At 37.4% G+C, this 19,856-nt stretch overlaps 1 protein-coding gene across 2 annotated transcripts in view; it reads left to right on the top strand.

The window, feature by feature from the left end:
- SLC16A10 (solute carrier family 16 member 10) overlaps positions 1-19,856 on the top strand; it is a 71,877-nt gene that overhangs the window by 44,588 nt on the left and 7,433 nt on the right. The window contains exon 4 of one of the 2 annotated variants that reach the window (XM_030489467.1): positions 18,517-18,660. The exons of the other annotated variant lie outside the window; for it this stretch is intronic. Within the exon in view, the coding sequence (XP_030345327.1) occupies positions 18,517-18,660 (144 nt within the window). The remainder of the gene's footprint in view (positions 1-18,516; positions 18,661-19,856) is intronic. 2 annotated transcript variants of the gene reach the window in all.

Raw genomic sequence — 19,856 nt, 5'->3', positions numbered from 1 at the left:
TCAGTTTCAGAGGAACCATGAAACTAAACTGTGCTTAACTATTTATAACACAATCTTCAATGGTAGTCAGTTTGTTCTATATGCCATTTTTGAGAGGGGAGACTTCACCAGCTCTTAGGAATTCTTCACTGATAAGCTTTATCGTTAAAACCGCCTCCTGAAACCAGCAGTTTTTGTTTTAATTTGCTTGTCTGTAAATACTCAATTTTACTGTACAATTCTCTGGTCCTCCTGTAAACCAGAGAGGAAAATATTAAACAATTTATAGTGAGCTCCCACTACTTTTATTTAAAACCATTCTAAACAAGAAGCTTAGCTTCCATTCTTGGCTTTGCAGATAGTGTTATTAAATGGAAACTAGTTTTATTAATTTTTTTCATTTTTTTTTATTTTAAAACATCTGATTATGATTTAAATTTCTATGCAAAACTTAATTTAGGTACCTTTCAGTATACACAACGAATCTATGGAGAATTGACAGTACTTAACTTGTGTTATGTACCCAGGACTCTTAACCATACTTTGAAATATTTAAAGCCTAAATGAAACTTTGATCATCAAGTATGATAGAGACGGTGATAAACAGTATGAATTAGAATAAAATTTCATGTGTTTACACTGATAAAAAAACTATGCAAGTAACATCAATGTGAGATTTCTGTTTGCTTATGTATATGGCCTATTAAGTACTATGCAAGTGCTCACTATTCTTTCAGAAAGCTTGAAATAGAAATAGTTTAATAAAATAATCCCTAGCTTTACTGATGTTCAAATGGAAAATTAAAACTTGCATTTCATAAATAGCAATATTTCTGCTTCCAGAATGTATTAAGATTTTTTTTCTAACCTTCAGTCTTGGGTAAGTGACCAGGATGGAAAGCATTTTAAAACCTCCAGGTAATATATTTAAGATTTTGTTGAGTTTTTTTAAATGTATTTATTTTTATGAAAACATGAGTAAGTGAAGAATCATAGCACTTATTGCCAGTGGGCAGTGATGTATGCTGGGGGACTACTTAAAATCTTAGTCTCTGTGGATCTGTATTTGAGAAAGTGTCTAGATCAGTCTTCATAGAAGGACAGCATGGATTCTGCCCATCAACACAGGTACTTCAACTCCAGTAGATAGCTCTGGACTTTCTTAATCCTAGCTTTGTCTACTTCTGATAAAAAACACCACATTTTATATACTTCTAGAAGTACATAAAAGTACGTACTTCCAGATAAGCCAAAGGCTATAAGAAAAAAATAACTTTCTGCTGGTACATCTACCAAACCAAAGATTACTTTCCTCAGCTTTTGAAAATGAAAGGTACTATTGTTCCATTGTTACTGCATTTTTTTGAAACTGTAGCAATACTGGAAAAGGTATATGATACTTGGACAAGTGACAGTTTCTGTTATGCTAAAACTCTTGAAATTTTCCCACTGTCAAGGTTGACCAACAATAGCTAGACTGTTAGAATAGGATGCTGGTTGCAAGTGCACTAAGAAGAAACATTCCAACACAGAGCCTCATGCATACAATTCTTCCCTTAGGCCTCAGACCTGGTTCCTGTACTTAATCAGGTCCCATTTTTCCGACCTGGAAAGGCAGTTTCTGCCAGAGTGTTTGGTGCTCTTGACCATGTGGTGAAACACAGGTGCCACAGGCCCTACTGGTTCAGGTCATTGTGTGTCACCACTCCATGGCATCTGGAGGTTGCAGACTTGATGTGCTCTTGTCACTGCACATCAGCTCCTGTCTGTTGACTTGGCACAGCAGAGGAGCTCCCAGTGTCCCAGGTAGGGTCTCTGAGTGCTTCTGAGGCAAGCCCTGATTTCTCTCTCATGTTTTCTGAAGCATGTTGGAAGAAAGGAGAATGTACATTCTGACACTTGTAGTAGGACAGAAATAAAAGCTCTGGAATAACAGAATTAGCCAGGACCTTGCAGTTTTAACCATCTGCACCATGTTTTCTAGATAGAGTAAAAGATGTTAAAACCAGAGAAAATAACCTGCTCATGAGTAAGGTTCTAACTAAAACTAAACAAATGAATTATGGCATGCTAGATAGGATTCGTATCAAGCAGCTGGCAAGAATTACCAGTCCCTGACTGGTAGATACAGCTGTATGTGGAATAGGCATCATATTCCTTCTGGCTCTCACAGGGGAGAACCAAAAAGGGAGAGCTTTTCTTGTCCCAGTTTAATTGGTGTCAAATTCCATTAGTAGGTGTTCCATTCCATGTGATTTGGGGGAATTGGGTTGGGAGAAATACTATAAATAGGTTTTGACTTACAATATAGAATGGTTTGAGTTGGGACTTGAGAGCATTAATTCAGATTGTTGAAGAGCAAACTGGTAATTCATAGGGTTACTAAATCAAATGGTTGTTATTCCTCTCAATTTTTAAACTAGTCTAAACTGCAGTGATCTGAGAGTTTTTTCTTTTAATGTCTCTCTAAAATAGGCAAATAACCAAATAAAAACTAGTCTAATTCATTGAAGTTTAAATTATGAGTCCACAACAGAAATGCAAAATGCTCTTTCCAAGTTGTTTTTAAAGGACTATCTCAAGGAAATTAAGTGTATTTGGAAAAAAGTATACCTAGCTTCTGTGCCATTTGTCCTGTGCTTGTTCTGCTAATGAACAGAGAACTTCTGTTTTTCAAGAATCACAATCTAATTTTAAGTGTTTAGCACTGTTCTCTCTTGCCCTTTAAAAAAGTATGTCCTTAATCAGGATTGCACATCCTTGATTCTTATGAGCTTATTAGGTCAATTCTGTTAAAATTTGATATAAGTTCATGTTAGGTAGTTTGAAAGGTGTGCTGTTGCTTTTTGTCCTTTATTTAGCATGATAAAAAGAAACACTGCTTAAAACGGATGTTGTCACTGCTTAGTCTTTTCTAAGCAGTGACTAAGGTAACTACCAAGGTTCAGTTCGAGTTTAGGGCTATATTAATTATGGCACACCAAAAAAAGGGGCCTAGTACTGTGTTGTGTTTTGATGTAGCAATATTTAGCTATACTGGTAGCACTGAGAATATTATCTTACCACTTTCAGTGCAATGTTTCAGTCCTGTAATAATTTACATTTACAGTATGTTCAGTAATTGTTTCAAAGGCATGGTTTGGTTTAGCAGGTACTTTTATTAAATGCCTGTTGCTAATGATAGGTTCTGTCTTAATGTTTGACAACTTGCAGGGTGAAAAACTGAACTGAACAACTGAATAGTTGAACAAAATACTGCAAATATTTATTACATCGTTTACTTTTTAAAGAAAGCGACTGGATGGTAGAAAATACAGTAAAAAAAAAAGTGTATTGATAAAACTTACCTTTCTAAGTCTAAATTGTTTTTTTATGAAGAAAGTACTTCTAAAGAATGACAACATCTCTTTGAAAATTAAGTTTGTTGTTTAAATATGGCTATAGGCTTGTATATAATTGATATGCAGTGCGAAAGTTACCATAACACTGTTATCTTAAACCTTCAGAATAGCTCAGGAAAAATAACTGCAATGTTTCTCACCCTGCTTTGCTACCTATTCCTTAATTTACTGTGTAAATCTGACTCTAATGCTTATCCACATTCAGATTCCACGATGGGTGCATACTTGCATACGTAGAGATTTTTGGTTAGCAGTAGCTATGTGGAGTGTGTGTGTTCTGTGTCCGTGTGCTTCATGTTTAAGATTTGAAAAAATGGTGTGTGCCTGGCCATTTTTTCAAACAACTTCCTTGGGAGAATCTGTCTTGAGACGGATTCAGATACGGGATTTATTCTCCTCCATAGATAGATACTGAAGATTCAGAATCTCATTGCTATTGTGAATCTGCACTTCTCAGGAATAGCTTCAGCTGGACCTCCAATGAACAGGGAAGTGAGACTGCAGACTTAATGCTTGGGAAAGACAGGTAGAACCTGCCTCAAATTCTAGTAACTGCCACTGAGAAACAAAGTATCAGCCTGGTCTTTGCTCTAAGATTTTTGTCAACTGTATTGGAAAAGGAAACGCATCTCATAATGAAAAGTAAAGAGGCTTCCAAGCAGCTGACCAGCTAAAAGGTAATCCAGAGAGATACAGCAGCCCCAGGGCCATTGTTTAAGTGCAGACTCTGAGGCTCTGCTGGCATCTTGTTTGAAAATAGGAGGTTGGCTGGCTCTGCTGGTCAATTGCCTTTTCAGATTCCTGAGGAAACTTTGTGATAATGAAGTGAAGGTTTCGCCTCTAAATAAGCCTGGCTGCCAGCAGTGAACCCTGTGTAGCTGTTTTCCACTGGAAAATAAAAATACACCACAGGGTGTATGTCCTCTGTGGTGCTGTGCTTTGCTGTATGAAACCAGGAATACACTATGTCTGGAAGAATTCAGAGGAGATTCCTTGTTCCCGATGGCGTTATATGTTGCATGAAGGCAATCAATTTAGCCGCCTTTTCTTTTTATAGACCTTAGGAATGGCTGGGAAGAAGTGCCAGTGATGACAAGCATTCTTATCAGGCCACTAATCCCCTGCTCTGCTCAGTCCATAAACAACTGTGACAGATTGAGAACCTTGCTGTGTTTCCTTTGGAGACTGCTTGGCCCATTTTGAGCATTTGAGTTGTCATTACCCAGTCATTTTGGGCTCTTTTTCACCTGGATAATCCTTTCAGTTCAGTTAGTTTCCTACTCATTGCCTCCCATGGTGTTTCAGCTGCCCTTGCAATGATACCTTTTACAATAGGAAGTTTCCTGCAAAGTAGGAAATTACTCACTTTCATCTCCAAAAAAAGAATAGCTTTGGGGAAACCTATTTATCTGCAAACTGAAATTAAGTGTAATTGAGACTGGTTCTTATGTCATAACTTTCAGAATTCAACATTTCCATTACAATGCCACATGTGTGAAGTTCCTTAGCTTGTGTTAGGTCAAAACCATTAACAATACCAAGGCCTTTGTCATTTGAATTGTTGACAGCTTTTAGGATTTTAACCCAGGTCTTTGTGGTAGCTGACTAATACAGACAGATGTTCTCTACAGAAAATATTTAGTGGTGAAATATTTAGAGACCTCATCAGAGACTTCAGTAGGGCTTTTAAACCCTTGGAGAAGTCAAACCTTTTCCCTTGGTATGAAGGTGATGATGGCCTCTTTGGTTTCCACCTTTGCAAGGGCGTACCTCTCTTGCTGTAAGTTCTAGAGTCTGTTCAGGCTTGCAGATCAAAATACAACAGTGAAAATGTACATTGTGCCACAAAGGAGGCTACATGTGTGATCACATGGGCTGTTGAAGGTTGGCCTGTTCCACAGGCAGGCATTTTATGTATATATATGCTTCTGCCCTCATGAAATACTAGAAGACTTTATTAAGTGACTGTGGGGGACCTCCTTTTGACATCCAGGGCAACAAGTTCCCTTGGGGAAGCTCACTGGTTTTAGTGGCAGATACAGTGCCTTCAAAATGTGAACTGTCTTCAGAACTCAGGAATCTGTTCCCTAGACGATCTCTGTGCTTAAAGATAGTTAATGGATAATACTGCAGTTGTAATTCTGTTATCAGAGAGAGGTTATGGTCCTTCTGCTGTATAGGGAAGCTTTATAGCAATATATTTCAGATATATCTCGTCAGAACAGATGATAGGCACTTAAAGGTTAAATCATTTAGGCAGTCTGCTTCTCAGGTGGAAGCTAAATTACGTTCAAAAATCTTTACCATATTAACAACACATACATTTTTATTCCTGGGAAGGGCATGGAGATGGTTGCAATAGCTGTAAAGTACTTGTTAATCATAAGAACTTCTTAATGCATATAGACAAACTAATTTTCTAGGCTGCCTCACAGAATTACACAGCTCAGATAATATTAGTCTGTCCTCTATGTGGCGTAGGCTCTCTCCACATCTTCTGTGTTTGTTACTTAGAAGTTGCTGGGGCTAGTACTCTGCCCACATAGTCTGTCCTCAGACAAAAAGATAGTGCTGTCTGCTGGTCTGTACTTCTTATCTTTTGCTGGAACATCCAGTTTGTTCCCGTTCTTTAGCTAAGAAGTTTTCTCCTCCCCCATGTTGTGACTCTTCCCCCCGTTCCCCCTTAGAAAGAACATAATGAATAGGAGGACTTGCTGATACGGATTATAGATGACGCAGATCTTTGACAGATTTGACACCCACCCCCCCCCCCCCCGGTAATGTAAGATCCTTGCTTTCATGTGATTTAACTGTTCTACAACTGTTTATCACATTGGGCACCCTTCCTAAAATGAATCAGGATAAATTGTCCTTCAACTCTGTTCTTTATCAACCAGCTATTTTGACTTATCTACCCATTTCCCACTCTGTATCAGTGATGTGCCTTGTTTTTCGTAATAAGAGATCAGATTCTGCTGTGCAGATTCAATGTTTGAACTTTTGCCCCCTAGAATGTGTGCCAATAAAAACTGTCCTCCTGTGCAATCAACTTGGAGAAATGAAGAGCCAAGGTCTCATTAGATCCTTTGTAGCCACAGTTTGTCTAGGAACGTACATGAAATTCTTGCCACATACTTTAAAACTGTCTTAACTTCCATATACCCAATTTTTGAAAGGCCTTATTTAGTTAGGACAAAACAGTCTCCATTCTGCTCATTCAGAAAAATAGCTGTTTTCCACTTCTAGACTCTGCCCTCCCCAAACAAAAGCTTTGGGTCAGTAAGAATTATACTGGAAAATATGGAGGGTATAGAAATCACCCAAGATTTTCCAAGCAGATCTGAGCTACCATATCGGGACAAGCTGTAAGATAGCCAGGATGAATCTCACTGCAGTAGTTGACGTTTTGCCCAACAAGACCCTATCATCATCCATAACATTGCTTACAAATATTTTTGTAACTCTTCAAGCCTCCCCTACTCTCGTTGTGTTCCCTAACACAAGAAGATGTCAGGTGCAAGATCTCAAAGTTAGACTTCTTATTTGAGAAATCAGTTTCAGCTGCTGTCCTTGTAAGAGTGGTTATCTCTGCATAGAAAGTGGTAGTTGCTTTGTATTCCTTGCAGTGGGACATGCATCTGCTCAAGGAACCATAGTAGAAAGGAGTTACATACCTTGCAATAAGTGAAGCTCTTCAGGTTGTGCATTCTGTGTGTACAGTCCTAATCCTGTACCTCTCTCCTCCCTTTAAGTCCTAAGTCCCTGGATTCCACAGTGGAGACAAATAGAAGCACAGATATAAATGTTGTCCTTTATGTCTGAGTGCAAAGCATGGTGAAAAGTATGATAGTATACTGTATGGACTCTAGTAACCAAAAATCTCTAAACTGAAATATATCCACAGTAAAGTGCATACACATAGCACATCTTGAAGAAATTTACTTCTTGTAAGGTAAGTGCTGTCTCTGTTTTGTGAACCACTTGTATTATGTCATGACTTGCTACTTTTAGAAGGTTGTGTAAAATAATGTTTAATATCTAATTGTTACATCTGGATTTATTTTTTACTCAAACTGGAAAACAATCAGCCTCCATTACTATATTCACTTGCTTTTATGGGCTGCTGTTCAAGAAACCTGTTCATTTCTTCAGATTTCCTGCATCGATCGTTTGTCTGAAGTCTTATCACATCTTTTATTTCCCAGAATCTTCTGTTAGTTTGTTTTGTAATGATAGGATTGCATCTTTCAAATTATGTCCAGTACTAACAAATAACTGTGTCAAACAGATATTTCTCTATACTGTAGTTACTCTAAAAAGTTTAAACTGTAGGTCTAGTTGTCAATTTTAGCACCATCACCTTTCTGATCCACTTAATCTACCATATTTGTCTCCAACGGAAGACTAACAAGGCACTGGTTTTGTAAAGGTCCAATGTAATTATTAAGCAGATACCTCTGAGATCCCACTGGCTCCCCGTGGTTTACTTGCTTTTCTAATCTTTGCATTTATCTCCCTTCAGATCTCAACATCTGCTGCAGTTTGACTGCCCAGGTTAGTGAAATTTTCCCCCTTTATCCACTTCTGTAACTATCTTGTGCACCCATTTCTTTCCCAGTATTCCTCAGTGTTGATCTGGCAGTATGTATTCTTGGCTAGACTGTCCATTTTTGACATTGGGGTGGGTGGAGGTGGGAAAAGAAATTACTTCCTGCTTGTAGTTGTTACGAAAGCATATTTAAACTAAATTTCCAAATAGGTACTAGAAAAGAATAAAAATCCTACGTACAGAAAGAATAAAAACTGAAAAGAATAAAAGAAATAGTTCTGGGTTTTTTAGAAGTAAATGGAAGTTTACAAAAAGTATTCTAGGTAGCAGGTATACTCAGGTACAAACAGTAAGATGAAGGATAAGAGCAAAGCAGATTTCCTCAGGTATGTGCAATACTAGCTGATTAAGAGGTCTGATTTCCTTTGTGTCAGTCTCTAAAAGCACATTAGTCAATGTACTCTTGAATAATACAGACTACTCTAATAATAAACAGAGCATACAGTTTGAAGTCAGATTAAATTGTAAAATGTATTCTCTCTTTTCCCTTTTTTTTTTTTTTTTTTTTTTTTTTTTTTAATCCTGATTTAATGGTAAGCTCAGCATCCTGTCTTTGGATGCTTGAAGTATTCTGACCTGGACTAAATTATTCATGCTCCACAAGTGCCCAGAATCCTGAGATCATACTTTTTTCCTTACATCTTCATACAGATGGAAAAAAACTAATCACCACAATTAAGAACCTTCTCTCACTCATATGCAGACCTGTTTGTGTCCAATTTCTGCTCCAAAAAGAGCTGCATAGAAACCCTCTTTGCTTTTTAAAATCCTGTTCAGACTTGTGAATTTCTTTCCATGTGTTTTGAATTTTCCTTTGAGGAAATCCTGGAACCTAACTCTTTCCATTTGATTGTCAGTAACTGTCAAGCTGTGAGCTATTTTTCAGGTTCTTTTCTAAATGATTAAGATGTGTCATTACTACTGAGTGGAATATTTCCTAGGAAAAGGGAGAGATGGTTTTTGGATTGCTGCAGGCAGGAGAGAAAACTAAACATAAATATCTATATCTTGAGTAAAGGCTATATCTCTATGAAGAGGAGGAGAGACTATAATTATAATATTTTTTTGTGGTGTTTTAAATGAAAATATGACTACTTGATTCAATTTCTCTGGGCCCTGATCTGGTAGATATTTGGCAGTGTGCTTGGGAATTTCATCTAGAATTGAAACTTTCACAAGAGCTTTCTTCTGTGTTTCCCAGTAGAATGAGACAGGTGCTTCACCGAGCTCCCCTGATATCAAAGTGTTATGGATGCTCTCAGAATTATGTGGCAGTTGAAAAAAGGTTTGAGAATCTGTGTTTTGATTTTACTCACTAATGAGCCTAGGCCTGAAAATTTGATAAAAGTAGCAAAAAATCTGTTGAGTAAGGAAGTCAGTCTCTGTTAGAAGATGACAGTATCATCGTAGTTTGTAGGTAGATGAATGAATCCCTACTTTACTAACCAGTTAACTCCACTTTAGTTGTGTATGTGCTGTTCAAGATAGGTAAGAAATACAATCTTTGTTTGTAAATTTTAGAAGGGGCTTCTGTAGTGAGTAATTGTTTTGTGTGTGTGTGTCCCCTTTTCACCCTTCTCCCCCTCCCAATGAGTCATGCAATCTTGTCTGGTAATCTTATTGCTACTTCTACTGATGGGTTGGAAAATTTACTTAAGGTAGCAGTGCTATTTTGTAAAATGGAAACCCATCCTTTTGTAAAAGCTTTTTGTTCCTGGTTAATTTTACTGATACAAATTAATGCTTATTTTCATTCTGATCTTAGTCCAGCTTCTCATGTTTCTCTTTGCTTTTGTCATCTTCCTGTCCGTGTAGTTACAGAACATGAGTTCTTGCCTGGTAAGTTTTTCAGTATGGCAGGTTCCAGAGGCCTTGAATCAGTTTTGTTAGCTGTCTTTCAACACCTTTTGCAAGCTGAGGGGTACTTACTTGCCTCACTTGACTTGAAGACCTTTAGTTTGACTAACTCGTCCTTATGGTCTGAAGAATAAGAAGCTTTTCCAGAGACCAATTTGGAGCATCAGGGTCAGGCTTCTGAATTGCCTCTCAAAGAATCTTCCTTTTTTTTAAATCACTGAGGAAGACTAGCTGGCTAAGGCAGACATCTTAAGTTCAGCAGTGAGAAGGTATCCTTTTGTGACATGTAAATGCTGTAGCTAACACAATATTCTAATGAAGGTCTTGCTTGTTGTATTATGGTATTAGCACTTCCCTTGTTCCACTTACTGCTTCATTTAATTGGTTAATACACAGGCCCACTTGTTCTCCCATACAGTCAGTTGTAAGCTTACCTTCAGCTTTGCTGAACTGAATTGTCAGAAGCTAAACACATGCTTTCTATAAAATTTATGTGATATTTCCAGCGATTCCTAATTTAGGCAAAAATAAGGAAGGAAATCACTTTCTTAGCATATCTTTGTACTTATTTCTGGATAAATAGTATATGCTGTTACAGAATCATGGAATGGTTTGGGTTGGAAAGGACCTTAAGATCATCTAGTCCCAACCCCTCTGCCATGGGCAGGGATACCTGACATGAGACCATGTCACCCAAGGCTCTGTCCAACCTGGCTTTGAACACTGCCAGGGATGGAGCATTCACCACGTCTTTGGGCAACCTGTTCCAGTGCCTCACCACCCTCACAGTAAAGAAAGTTATGAATTCCTCTTCTCAGTATTCTCACTATTTTTATTTTTAAGCTAGGCTAATGAAATTTGACTTTATTTGTTTGAAAGTCAAGGCCAAGGCGTTATCATCACTAGACAGACTAGTACAATAGATGTATTTTTCTTAAAGTTGGGGAAGACTAAGCTGGATATGTAGCAGCAGACTTGTATTACTATTTTACTTAAATATGCTAAATAAAATTAATCCATACTATAAGCTTTTAATTTAATATCGTAAGAGGATGAACTTGCTATATTAGGTTTTAGTTGCTTCGCTCCTATTAGCTGCTTTGAGAATCCATCTTAAATTGTACTTACAAAAATTAGCCAAGGTGGTTTTCCAACAAGTCCAGTGCGTAAAACGTTAATTGTCAGTGGTTAATGAAGTATTGTTACTTTGCGTATTTGTGTAGGTTATCTTAATCCATTGCTTTAATAGCCCATAATTTCTTAATCATAGTATATCATATAATGTGCTCAGTTTTAATTACATGCTATAAACCGATAACACTTTATCACATTAGTAAATGCTGCAATGATTTGAAAAGAACGCCTTACATTATGCCTTTAAAATTTAAGTGGTGATGTCAGGTAGTTGCTTCCTTTGGTCATAAGGTTACTGTTAATCAAATGTGCAGGAGAGTTTTACCAAGCTAGAGCTGAAAAAAGTTAAAAAAAACTTAAAAAAATCAAGTTGTAACACTCAAGAAGTATGTATTTGTGGCTATACTAAGACACCCATCAAATTACTTCAAAAATCATAGAAAATAAGACTGGAGGTATCTCAGTATTTTATCCAATTTACCCAGTTTTTTGAGTACAGACTTACTTTGGTAAAAGACTTTTAAAAATATTTCTTTTTTTTTTTAATCTTTTTTTTCTAAGTCATACTTATCAAACTTCTGCTTATTGCCAGATCTTTCTTTTGGATCCTGTACACTTGGGTCCATGTCTTTAATAGTGAGTAATGACCAAACCAGGACATAATAATTCAACTGAGGCCTTACTGGTACAGAGCAATATGTGAAGGTCACATATCATGAGTTGATAAATACTCTATTATTTTTGCAATATGATGACATTGGAACATGCTGATGTTTTATCTGCTAAACCTTCAGTTCCTTTTCTAAAGAGCTGTTGCCAGATCATTCTTCCATACTGTATTCATGCATCTGATTTTTACCTCATATAGTGTTTTTTGAATATTATTTCCTCATAGTGTTTTTTATGGAAATTAAGCACATTTATTTCAACTATTGACTTATATGCCTGGTTGCCAAAATAACTTTGAATTCCAGTCTTTTTCTTTACAGTGTCTTCAATACTCATCATTTGATGTAATTTGCAAATTTAATAGGTATATTCGCTATTTCGCTGTCCACATCATTAATGAAAATGTTAAATAGTGGTAGATTTGGGCAGGTTTTTATGGAGCCTTCTTTAGCGTGTTCAGTTTGCAGTGAATCACTAATCAAAAATAGCTTTTCCAAACATTTGAACATTCATGTTTACAGTTGTTTTATTTAAGTCATATGTTCCAGTCTGGCTCATAAAAATTTTTGTTTGAGAGAATTTCAAAATGCTGGCCAAGGTCAAGATTTGTTAATCTGTCCTTCCCCCTGTTGTCAAGGTTTGCTACCTACCATGTAGCAGAGGAAAATTAGGGTTGTTTTTCTCACCAATATGTGTTGATCCTTAGCTTATGATGTTACCTGTTCGATTTTTATGAAGAGTTTTGGGGTGGGGGCTGTTTTTGGTTTGGTTTTTGGGGTTTTGGTTTTTTTGGGGGGGGGTTGGGTTTTGGGTTTTTTTTTTTTGTGGGTGTTTGTGGGGTTTTTTGGTGTTTGGTTTGGTTTTGTGTTTTTCTTTTTTCTGCTGTTATTTTGGAAATTCAAGTGAATGTGATTGACCTGTAACTCCCTAGGGCTTGCTGATAGAGCTAATTTTGGGCATAGTGGCTAGTTGAGTTTTAGAGTAAGATAAGCCCAGGAAACATGTGGCTTTAGGCCACAAGGAACAAGTAGCACTAAGACTGCAAGCTGTGGATTGTAGTCACAAATGAGAATCAATTTAAAAAATGTTTAAAAAGGGTAGGTTATTTGACAATTCAATTCTTAGCCCTTGTTTATATGTAACCAGTTCTTACATATCCCTGGCTTTATTCCTCATTCTTGTTCTCAGTCACTGTGAGCTTCCACAGATATGTGTGTGCCTTAACTGTCTTGCTGCTGCCTAAGTCACACCAATCCACCGGTATCCTCGTACCCATTTCTTTATGCTGTCTCTCGTGGTTCCAGTAGGTTCCAGTATCTGTTGGTGTCTCTAGGAGCTACTAGTGAAGCATAGGACCTGAAAATATCCTGAGAGATGGAGTGGAAAAGGGAAAGAGCAGAAATCATGGACTGTCTTGTGCTACAGTGTAGGGATTGCCGCCCATGCTTCAGGCTTTCTTCAGTCCCCAGCATGCTTTCTGGTACTATTCCCTGAATATATTTCAGGTCTACCAATTGGCAGTCATTCTCTCAAGACATGAGAACTGGTTTAATTTCTTTAAGAATGATTAGCATTTGTGACTCTAAGTAGGAAAACCATTAATTGGTTAACAACCAGTGTCTGGGTTTTTCCAATTTAAGTTTTATGCTGTTGGTTGCCTGTTTTGGTTTCGGGGATCATAGTTACCCTTAACAGGCTCTTAAAGGTAACAAAGAGCTTCGAGATGGTGATGATCATGATTTTTATTGTTGGCAAATTTCTTCAGGACTAGCTATTTTGGGGGGGGGAAAAACCCCAACAAAACAAACTACTTTAACTATGTAATTGTCAACCTGAGTCTGTCTTAATCTAATCTAAATTCTTTTTTTATGTTAAATAGGCTTAACATTTAACCTGTTAACTGTTATGTTCAGCTTTAATTAAGAAATTCAGATAATACTTGTTCTGAATCTTCATGATATATGGATTATTCTGTTTAATCTTCTTTACCTAGTGGAATAGTAGAAAAATTTCCTGGTTGCCATTTAACAATCACCTTGTTTCTTTAATTCTCTCTGTGTTCATTATGTAGATTAAATTGACCAGAGATAGAAAGAGAGATTCTCACTGTTGTGGCATGTATGCAAATAGGAATTATCTTGAAGATGTATATATGCATGTTTTTGTCATGTGAAGACACTTTTTCTAAAAAAAAAAAAAAATGCTATTGTAGCCATCTCAGTATGATGGCATTCCCTTACAAATGGGTCTGCATTAGGTATTTTGTCTCTTAACATGGAGATCTTTGTTTCAGTAAATGCTCAGGAGTCAGGAGTTGCGGTTTGCTTGCTAGTTTTTGGCTCATCAGCAGAAGATTCTTTGGTGGAGTCTGGACCAGAAATGTGTTTGTATTAAATGATCTTCCCTGTGCCTTGTATCAGACAGTTCTCTGGCAACCAAGTTTTTATCTTTTCTTTGTTTGGTGGTTTTTTGTTCCCACACCTCCCCCCCCCCCCCTTCTCCCTCATTTTTGTGGCCAGTCCTTATCTATGAGAATAAACAGTGACTTGTCCAGAGTTACTTTATACCCTGTTTTTCAGCACATTCTGAAAGTATCAGTCTTCCAGGTCAGTTCACTGCAAAGTTCTTGATCTTTATCAAGGCCGCCAGTATTTTTTTTCCTCTAGGCCTTTGAAGGAATCGCTTGTTCAGGCATGTGGTTGACTCCTTCATTGAAGGAAGGCTGCTGTGTGATGGCACTAACAGCACAGAAAGATCTGTACACCATCACTAAGGCTTTTCTTTTATCAGGGGATGTGTGTGAAATAAACCTAAGCTTTTAGGTTTCTGAAATTTTGAGGATCTAATTGCAGTCATGAAGATGAACACCCGTATAATTCTACCCACTCCAGTTGTGTCCTGTCAGTGGCCAGTACCCTTACGTGGATACGCATTTAGTTTATTTTTGTCTTTTGCCTTTTGTTGCAGTTACAGCTTGGGAAAATAAGTATCTTGAGTGTTGAATAAGGCCATCATGTCATCTAGTAATACTGAATGGGTTTTTGAAAGCCACGGGAGTAATAATCAAATTAGTAAATTATGGAGGTATTGCCATGCCTAGAGTGATGGCTAAGTCTCATACATTATACAAGTCTAGAACTATTTTGGGTGTCTGGATTTAAAATTGTTGCATGGCTAAGAGGGCCAGTTAGTACTGGAAAAACATTATTGTTGTTCTGGATATGACGAGTGCTTATACTTCAGGGCAGATTCCTTTCCTGTCTGGGAAAGAAAAATCAAAACCAAAAGAACTCTCATCAGCTCTTTCAGGAAACTTAGTTTGGAGCAGTTAGGAATGATATGTCCAATTTATGAACAGTACCAGTGGTACTTTGTAAATGTTTCCTTTTATTCTTACACTGGTTCTGAATGAAAGTGTCAGACATCAGGATTTGCATCAGGACTTGAAAATGGTGATTTGTATGTACTCAAACTTTTCTAGGCTGTATATTGCTGTTGGCCATCTCTCTCAGTGAGAAAGAGATTGAATTGCATTTAGCCTACTAAAGCTTTACTTGATTGGAAATTCCTAAAATGGAATATACACAGGAAGAAAGCAGTTGACAGAATTGTTTCTTATTAGTTCATTACCGCTTCATTCATATTCAAGTTCTTTGTGTTTGGAAAAAGGAACTACAGCTATGCTCAGATTGCTCTCTTTGATTTAGTGCATGAAGACAGCTAAAATGTGTGCACATTGGATGCGGAAGATCTTGGCAAAATCTGGGTCTTAGTTGGATGGACAGAGGTTAGCCAAGACAGTGTATCTGAAAGCATTCCAGCCACTACCAAGTGGTTAATCTTTTTTCTAGTCTCATCCTAACAGTAATGAGAATTTGGAGATTTGTGTATGTATTACGTTGATATTAAGAGAGCAAGGGTATAAGGTAGAATGCTGCTGCCAAGGATGCGTTCAGTTATATTGTCTAGTGTCTATGTCTTGATTTGGAAAATTGGATTGTACAAAGATAACTTATTTTAAACTAGTAAAGGAGCCATGCTAGTCTGGACTGGTTGGCTCTGGCCTTTTCTACATTTGGAAAGAACAGACCTGCCATTTGGCATGCACGCAGCTCTGAGTGAAAAGCTAGCTACATTAATGAGAGCAGGCAGAACCCATAGGGAAATGCTTTGGCTTTCGATGTGTCCGTGTGCCTGGGTCCCCATTTGACTGATAGACATAGATAATGCCTAAAGAGTCATATAATTACAGCCTGTGTAGTTCTGCATTGACGGGAGCATTAATGAATGAGATGCTGCTGGGAAGATTCACAAGTAATTGCCCATCATGGGATTTTTGAGTAGTTCTGACAGCTAAAAATATGTGGAAATCTGAATCTCATTAGAACTACTTCATTGTAAATAAATATATTTAACCTATTGTTATAAGAAATGTCTGTAAGACCATAATGAGTTAGCACTTATAGTAGTGAATTAATCCTGAATCACTGCATTTTCAGATATTCAGTTAATAATACTGCTGTTACTTAGAGCTTAATGACTGTATCACTGAAGATTGAATGCTGTTAAGGATCAGAGTCAGCGCTGAGATCAGACCAGGTTGCTCGGGGCTTTGTGCACTTGGGTCTGGAAAACCTTTGAAGAAAGAGACTGAACTATCTGGGTGGCTTATGCTACTGCCTACTGCCTCCTCCTTACATTTAGTTAGAAGCTCTCTTTAATGTTATGGTGTGCTTAAGAGAGGTGAAAGGTAAAACAACCCCAAAAAAACCTAATTTAAATATTTGAAGATTGAGATGAGTGTGGTTAGTTTCTCCCACTTATCTAAAAGGACTGCATTTCACCCCGAGTGCCGCTTTGAGAAATCCTATCAGTTACAGATGCAGGGTTAACAGTTATGTAGATGGAGAGCTTTATCTTACCTCCTGAAAAGCCTCCAGGGAGTGAGTGAATCGGGTCTGCTAATGAAAGAAGCTACAGGCTGCAGAAACATGGAACAGGTGACAAGAATGGCAGAAAATACCTTGGCTTCTCTTGCTGGCTGAGCCAGAAGGTGTTGACAGGCATGTACAGGTAAGGGTGGGAAAACTGTCAGGTTTTCCTCTTCTCACCTTTGACAGAAAGGGAATAAATAGAACAACTTATCTTTTATGTTTAAATATCATTCCAGATGCAAAATAAGATTCTGTTCCCAAATGCGTCTTAAAAAGCAAAGAAACAACAAACTAAAAAAAAGAGCAAGTGTCTGTTCTCAATTAAAGTTAGCAGTTATTTTTTAAAACCAAAACAAAACCCCTAACCCTTATTTTTTTATTTCCTTTCTGACAAAATCAGTTATATTGGACAAATTAAAATTGGATTCAATAGACTTTGTGACATGTAAACAAAACCCAACTGATTCTATACTTAAGAAAATCACTCTCACTCAGCCTGTCCTGTTTGCTGGAGAATGAGGAAGAGGGAAGGCTCTGGTTGTCTATTAAGGCTCTGGCTGGGAAAGAATCATGACTGTTTTGCTCTAGAAGTATTTACTAAAACTGGACTTTGACATTTTATAGATGCAAAATTAAGGGTTCTCTAGTTTGATACATTATCACATAATCAGAATAAATAACAAAAATTGGTATGCAGCTTTTGCTATCCAGGTCCGTCAGCTCCTTGTCCCTCTGTCTCTCAAATGTTTTTACCACATATTTAAAATCAGTCTCTTTCTTTTTGCTTCTTCACACCTCCGAGTCTTTAGAGTTTCTTTGTTTGGAACTAGGTATGAGCACAGAGACTGCAAGACTACGCAAATGATTTCTACATCTCCTGACACCCACTTTGGCATGTTTGGTATTGCCAAGTGTGTTTCAAAATGTGATTGTGCAAAAAGTCTTTCTTATGAGTAATTTCTGGTCTTCATCACTGATTTAAAATCAAAACTACAGACCCACAAACAACCAACTAATACTGTGGAACCAGAAAGAATATAAAAAAATCCAAATCCATTAAGCCAGTCTTGTGATGATGATTTATTTATTTATTTTTTTTCTTAACAGGACTTTAAAGGTTAGAATTACTGACGCTGGTAGTTCATCACATTGTAGTTGATGACCTACTGTCAAGACCGTCAGTCAATACTATAGTTCTTCAGGTTGGAATGGCTGATAAATCATTCTTTGCCTGCCTTAGTGCTATTGTAGCTGCACCTTCTCCTACAAGTGCTTGCTGTTGTGTTTGGTATGCAGGTTGTTCCTGCTCCCTTCTTCCTTGCCCCTGGGTGTCATGGTGGTTGTGGATATCAGGATGAGGCAGCCTAGGGGCCACCTCCTATTTGCACCATCTGGCCTTCAACACTCTGCTGCTGCTTGCTCCTGCCCTGAGCTATGTTTACAAGCTTGGTAGCGTGCATCTCTGTCTTAATGCACAGATTAGTACTGCAATGATACTCATTAATCATTCGGTGCCTTCAGACCTCAGAGCATGCCCCAGCCAGTGAAGCAGCCAGTTCAGAATCCGTGTGGATTCTGCTCTCATGTTAAATCCATGACTAGGAGATTAAATGTGGCTGGGGAGAACACTTCAGGCTCTCTTCAATTTTCTTGGTGTTAGATGCAGCCTTGTTGTTTCTTGAATTAAGTTCCCTAATTGTGACTAAAGCAGCAACATGGTTTAGATTGTTTTTCTTGTATTGCACTTAATACTGATAAGGCAGTGCAAAACTATTCTAAAATCTGTAAAAGCAGAGTAATTTAGTTGACCATTTGTAACCATATTTGTAAGTCTGAGATTCACAGATTACTTCTGTTTAACTCAAGTTTTCTAAGGTTGATCTTCCTTTAAATTCTAAAGCTAGTTTATTTTCTTAACCCTCTGTTTAAACAGATGAAGCATGTAAAAGACAGATTTGGTGACAGCGTGCCAGAAGAAGTGCTTCTGCTGTGTCTGGGCATTACTTCAGGAGTTGGCAGATTGATCTTTGGCAGAGTTGCAGATTATATTCCTGGTGCAAAAAAAGTTTATTTACAGGTATGTCTTCACAGCGTTCCACAGGAATATTCAAACAATATTCTGAAGGCTTTGGTTGCAGGTACAATTAAGTAAGCAGAATTAACTGATTGGAGATTCAAATTTGAGAAACATCAAAACTGTAGGAAACTCAATGTATGGGTTTTGATACTAGAAGCCTTTGGTGCAAAGCTCATGAATTTTTTTTTTTTTTTCCAATTTCTTACCCCCCCCCCCCCCCTAATATTTTTAATGCTAAGGAAACATCTGCTACATGCTGGCTGTTTTCAGCTGGGAATGTAAGGAATTACTAACCATTAGCATTTGAGAAGACCTTTGGGAATTCTCTAGATTCTGCTTCCCTGTTTTATCCCATGATTTCCTAATGGTTGCAGACAGAATTTTTTTTTTTTTTTTTTTTTTTTGGTGGTGGTTGGTTGTGTGGTTTTTTTTTTTGTTTTGTTTTTTGTTTTTTCCCCACTCATGTTCCCCTGTTAAGGATTTTGGATCTCTTTTCTTGGTGGATAACTAAGTATGCTCTGTGTGTAGCACACACTGGTAAAGCCATGGGAATGTGAGAGGTGCTTAGTTGAGATTTTGCTGAATGAAGAGGGTGACTTACAGAAAGTCACAACTTCCAGAAATGCTGAAGCTCGCAGATGGAGGATATACACTTTTACCTTCCACACTTATAAATGATATTTTTTGAGAACATAGCAATGTTAATGTAGATTTTTTGGAAAACCTTTAGCTAATAACTTGCATGTTATCAACCACTGGGTGTTCTTGTTTTCTTGTTTTAAAATGAATAACAAGGGAGACATCTAATGGCTATTATCTGTACTACAGTATTGAAAACAATTCTTAGGGGAGAGCCACCTTTCTGAAGATGGAGCATTTGTTGCCATAGTTGGGTAGCTTTAGATTCCCTGATGAGAGGCTGGTACTGTATCTCATTCATTCACATCGATTTAATACTCATTGTTACACTTTTAGGGAATGTCAATATTAAGATAAAAAATGAAAATGCAGATAACCGCATTTATTTCTACTTAGATATTAACCCAAATAATACTTGTATTTTCGGTATCAGAATACACAGAACTGAGAATTTCTTCACTTCTATCCTTAAGTTCCTATAAGCCCCATTCTGAAGTGTTTCTCTACCATACTTCAGATGTTTCACAACACTTTTTAAGTATGCTAAATACATTAAC

Source organism: Strigops habroptila, chromosome 6 (assembly GCF_004027225.2).
Source record: "Strigops habroptila isolate Jane chromosome 6, bStrHab1.2.pri, whole genome shotgun sequence".
NCBI classification, from domain to species: Eukaryota; Metazoa; Chordata; class Aves; order Psittaciformes; family Psittacidae; genus Strigops; species Strigops habroptila.
Note: the sequence above shows the minus strand (reverse complement) of the source record. Positions and strands in the feature narration are given on the sequence as shown.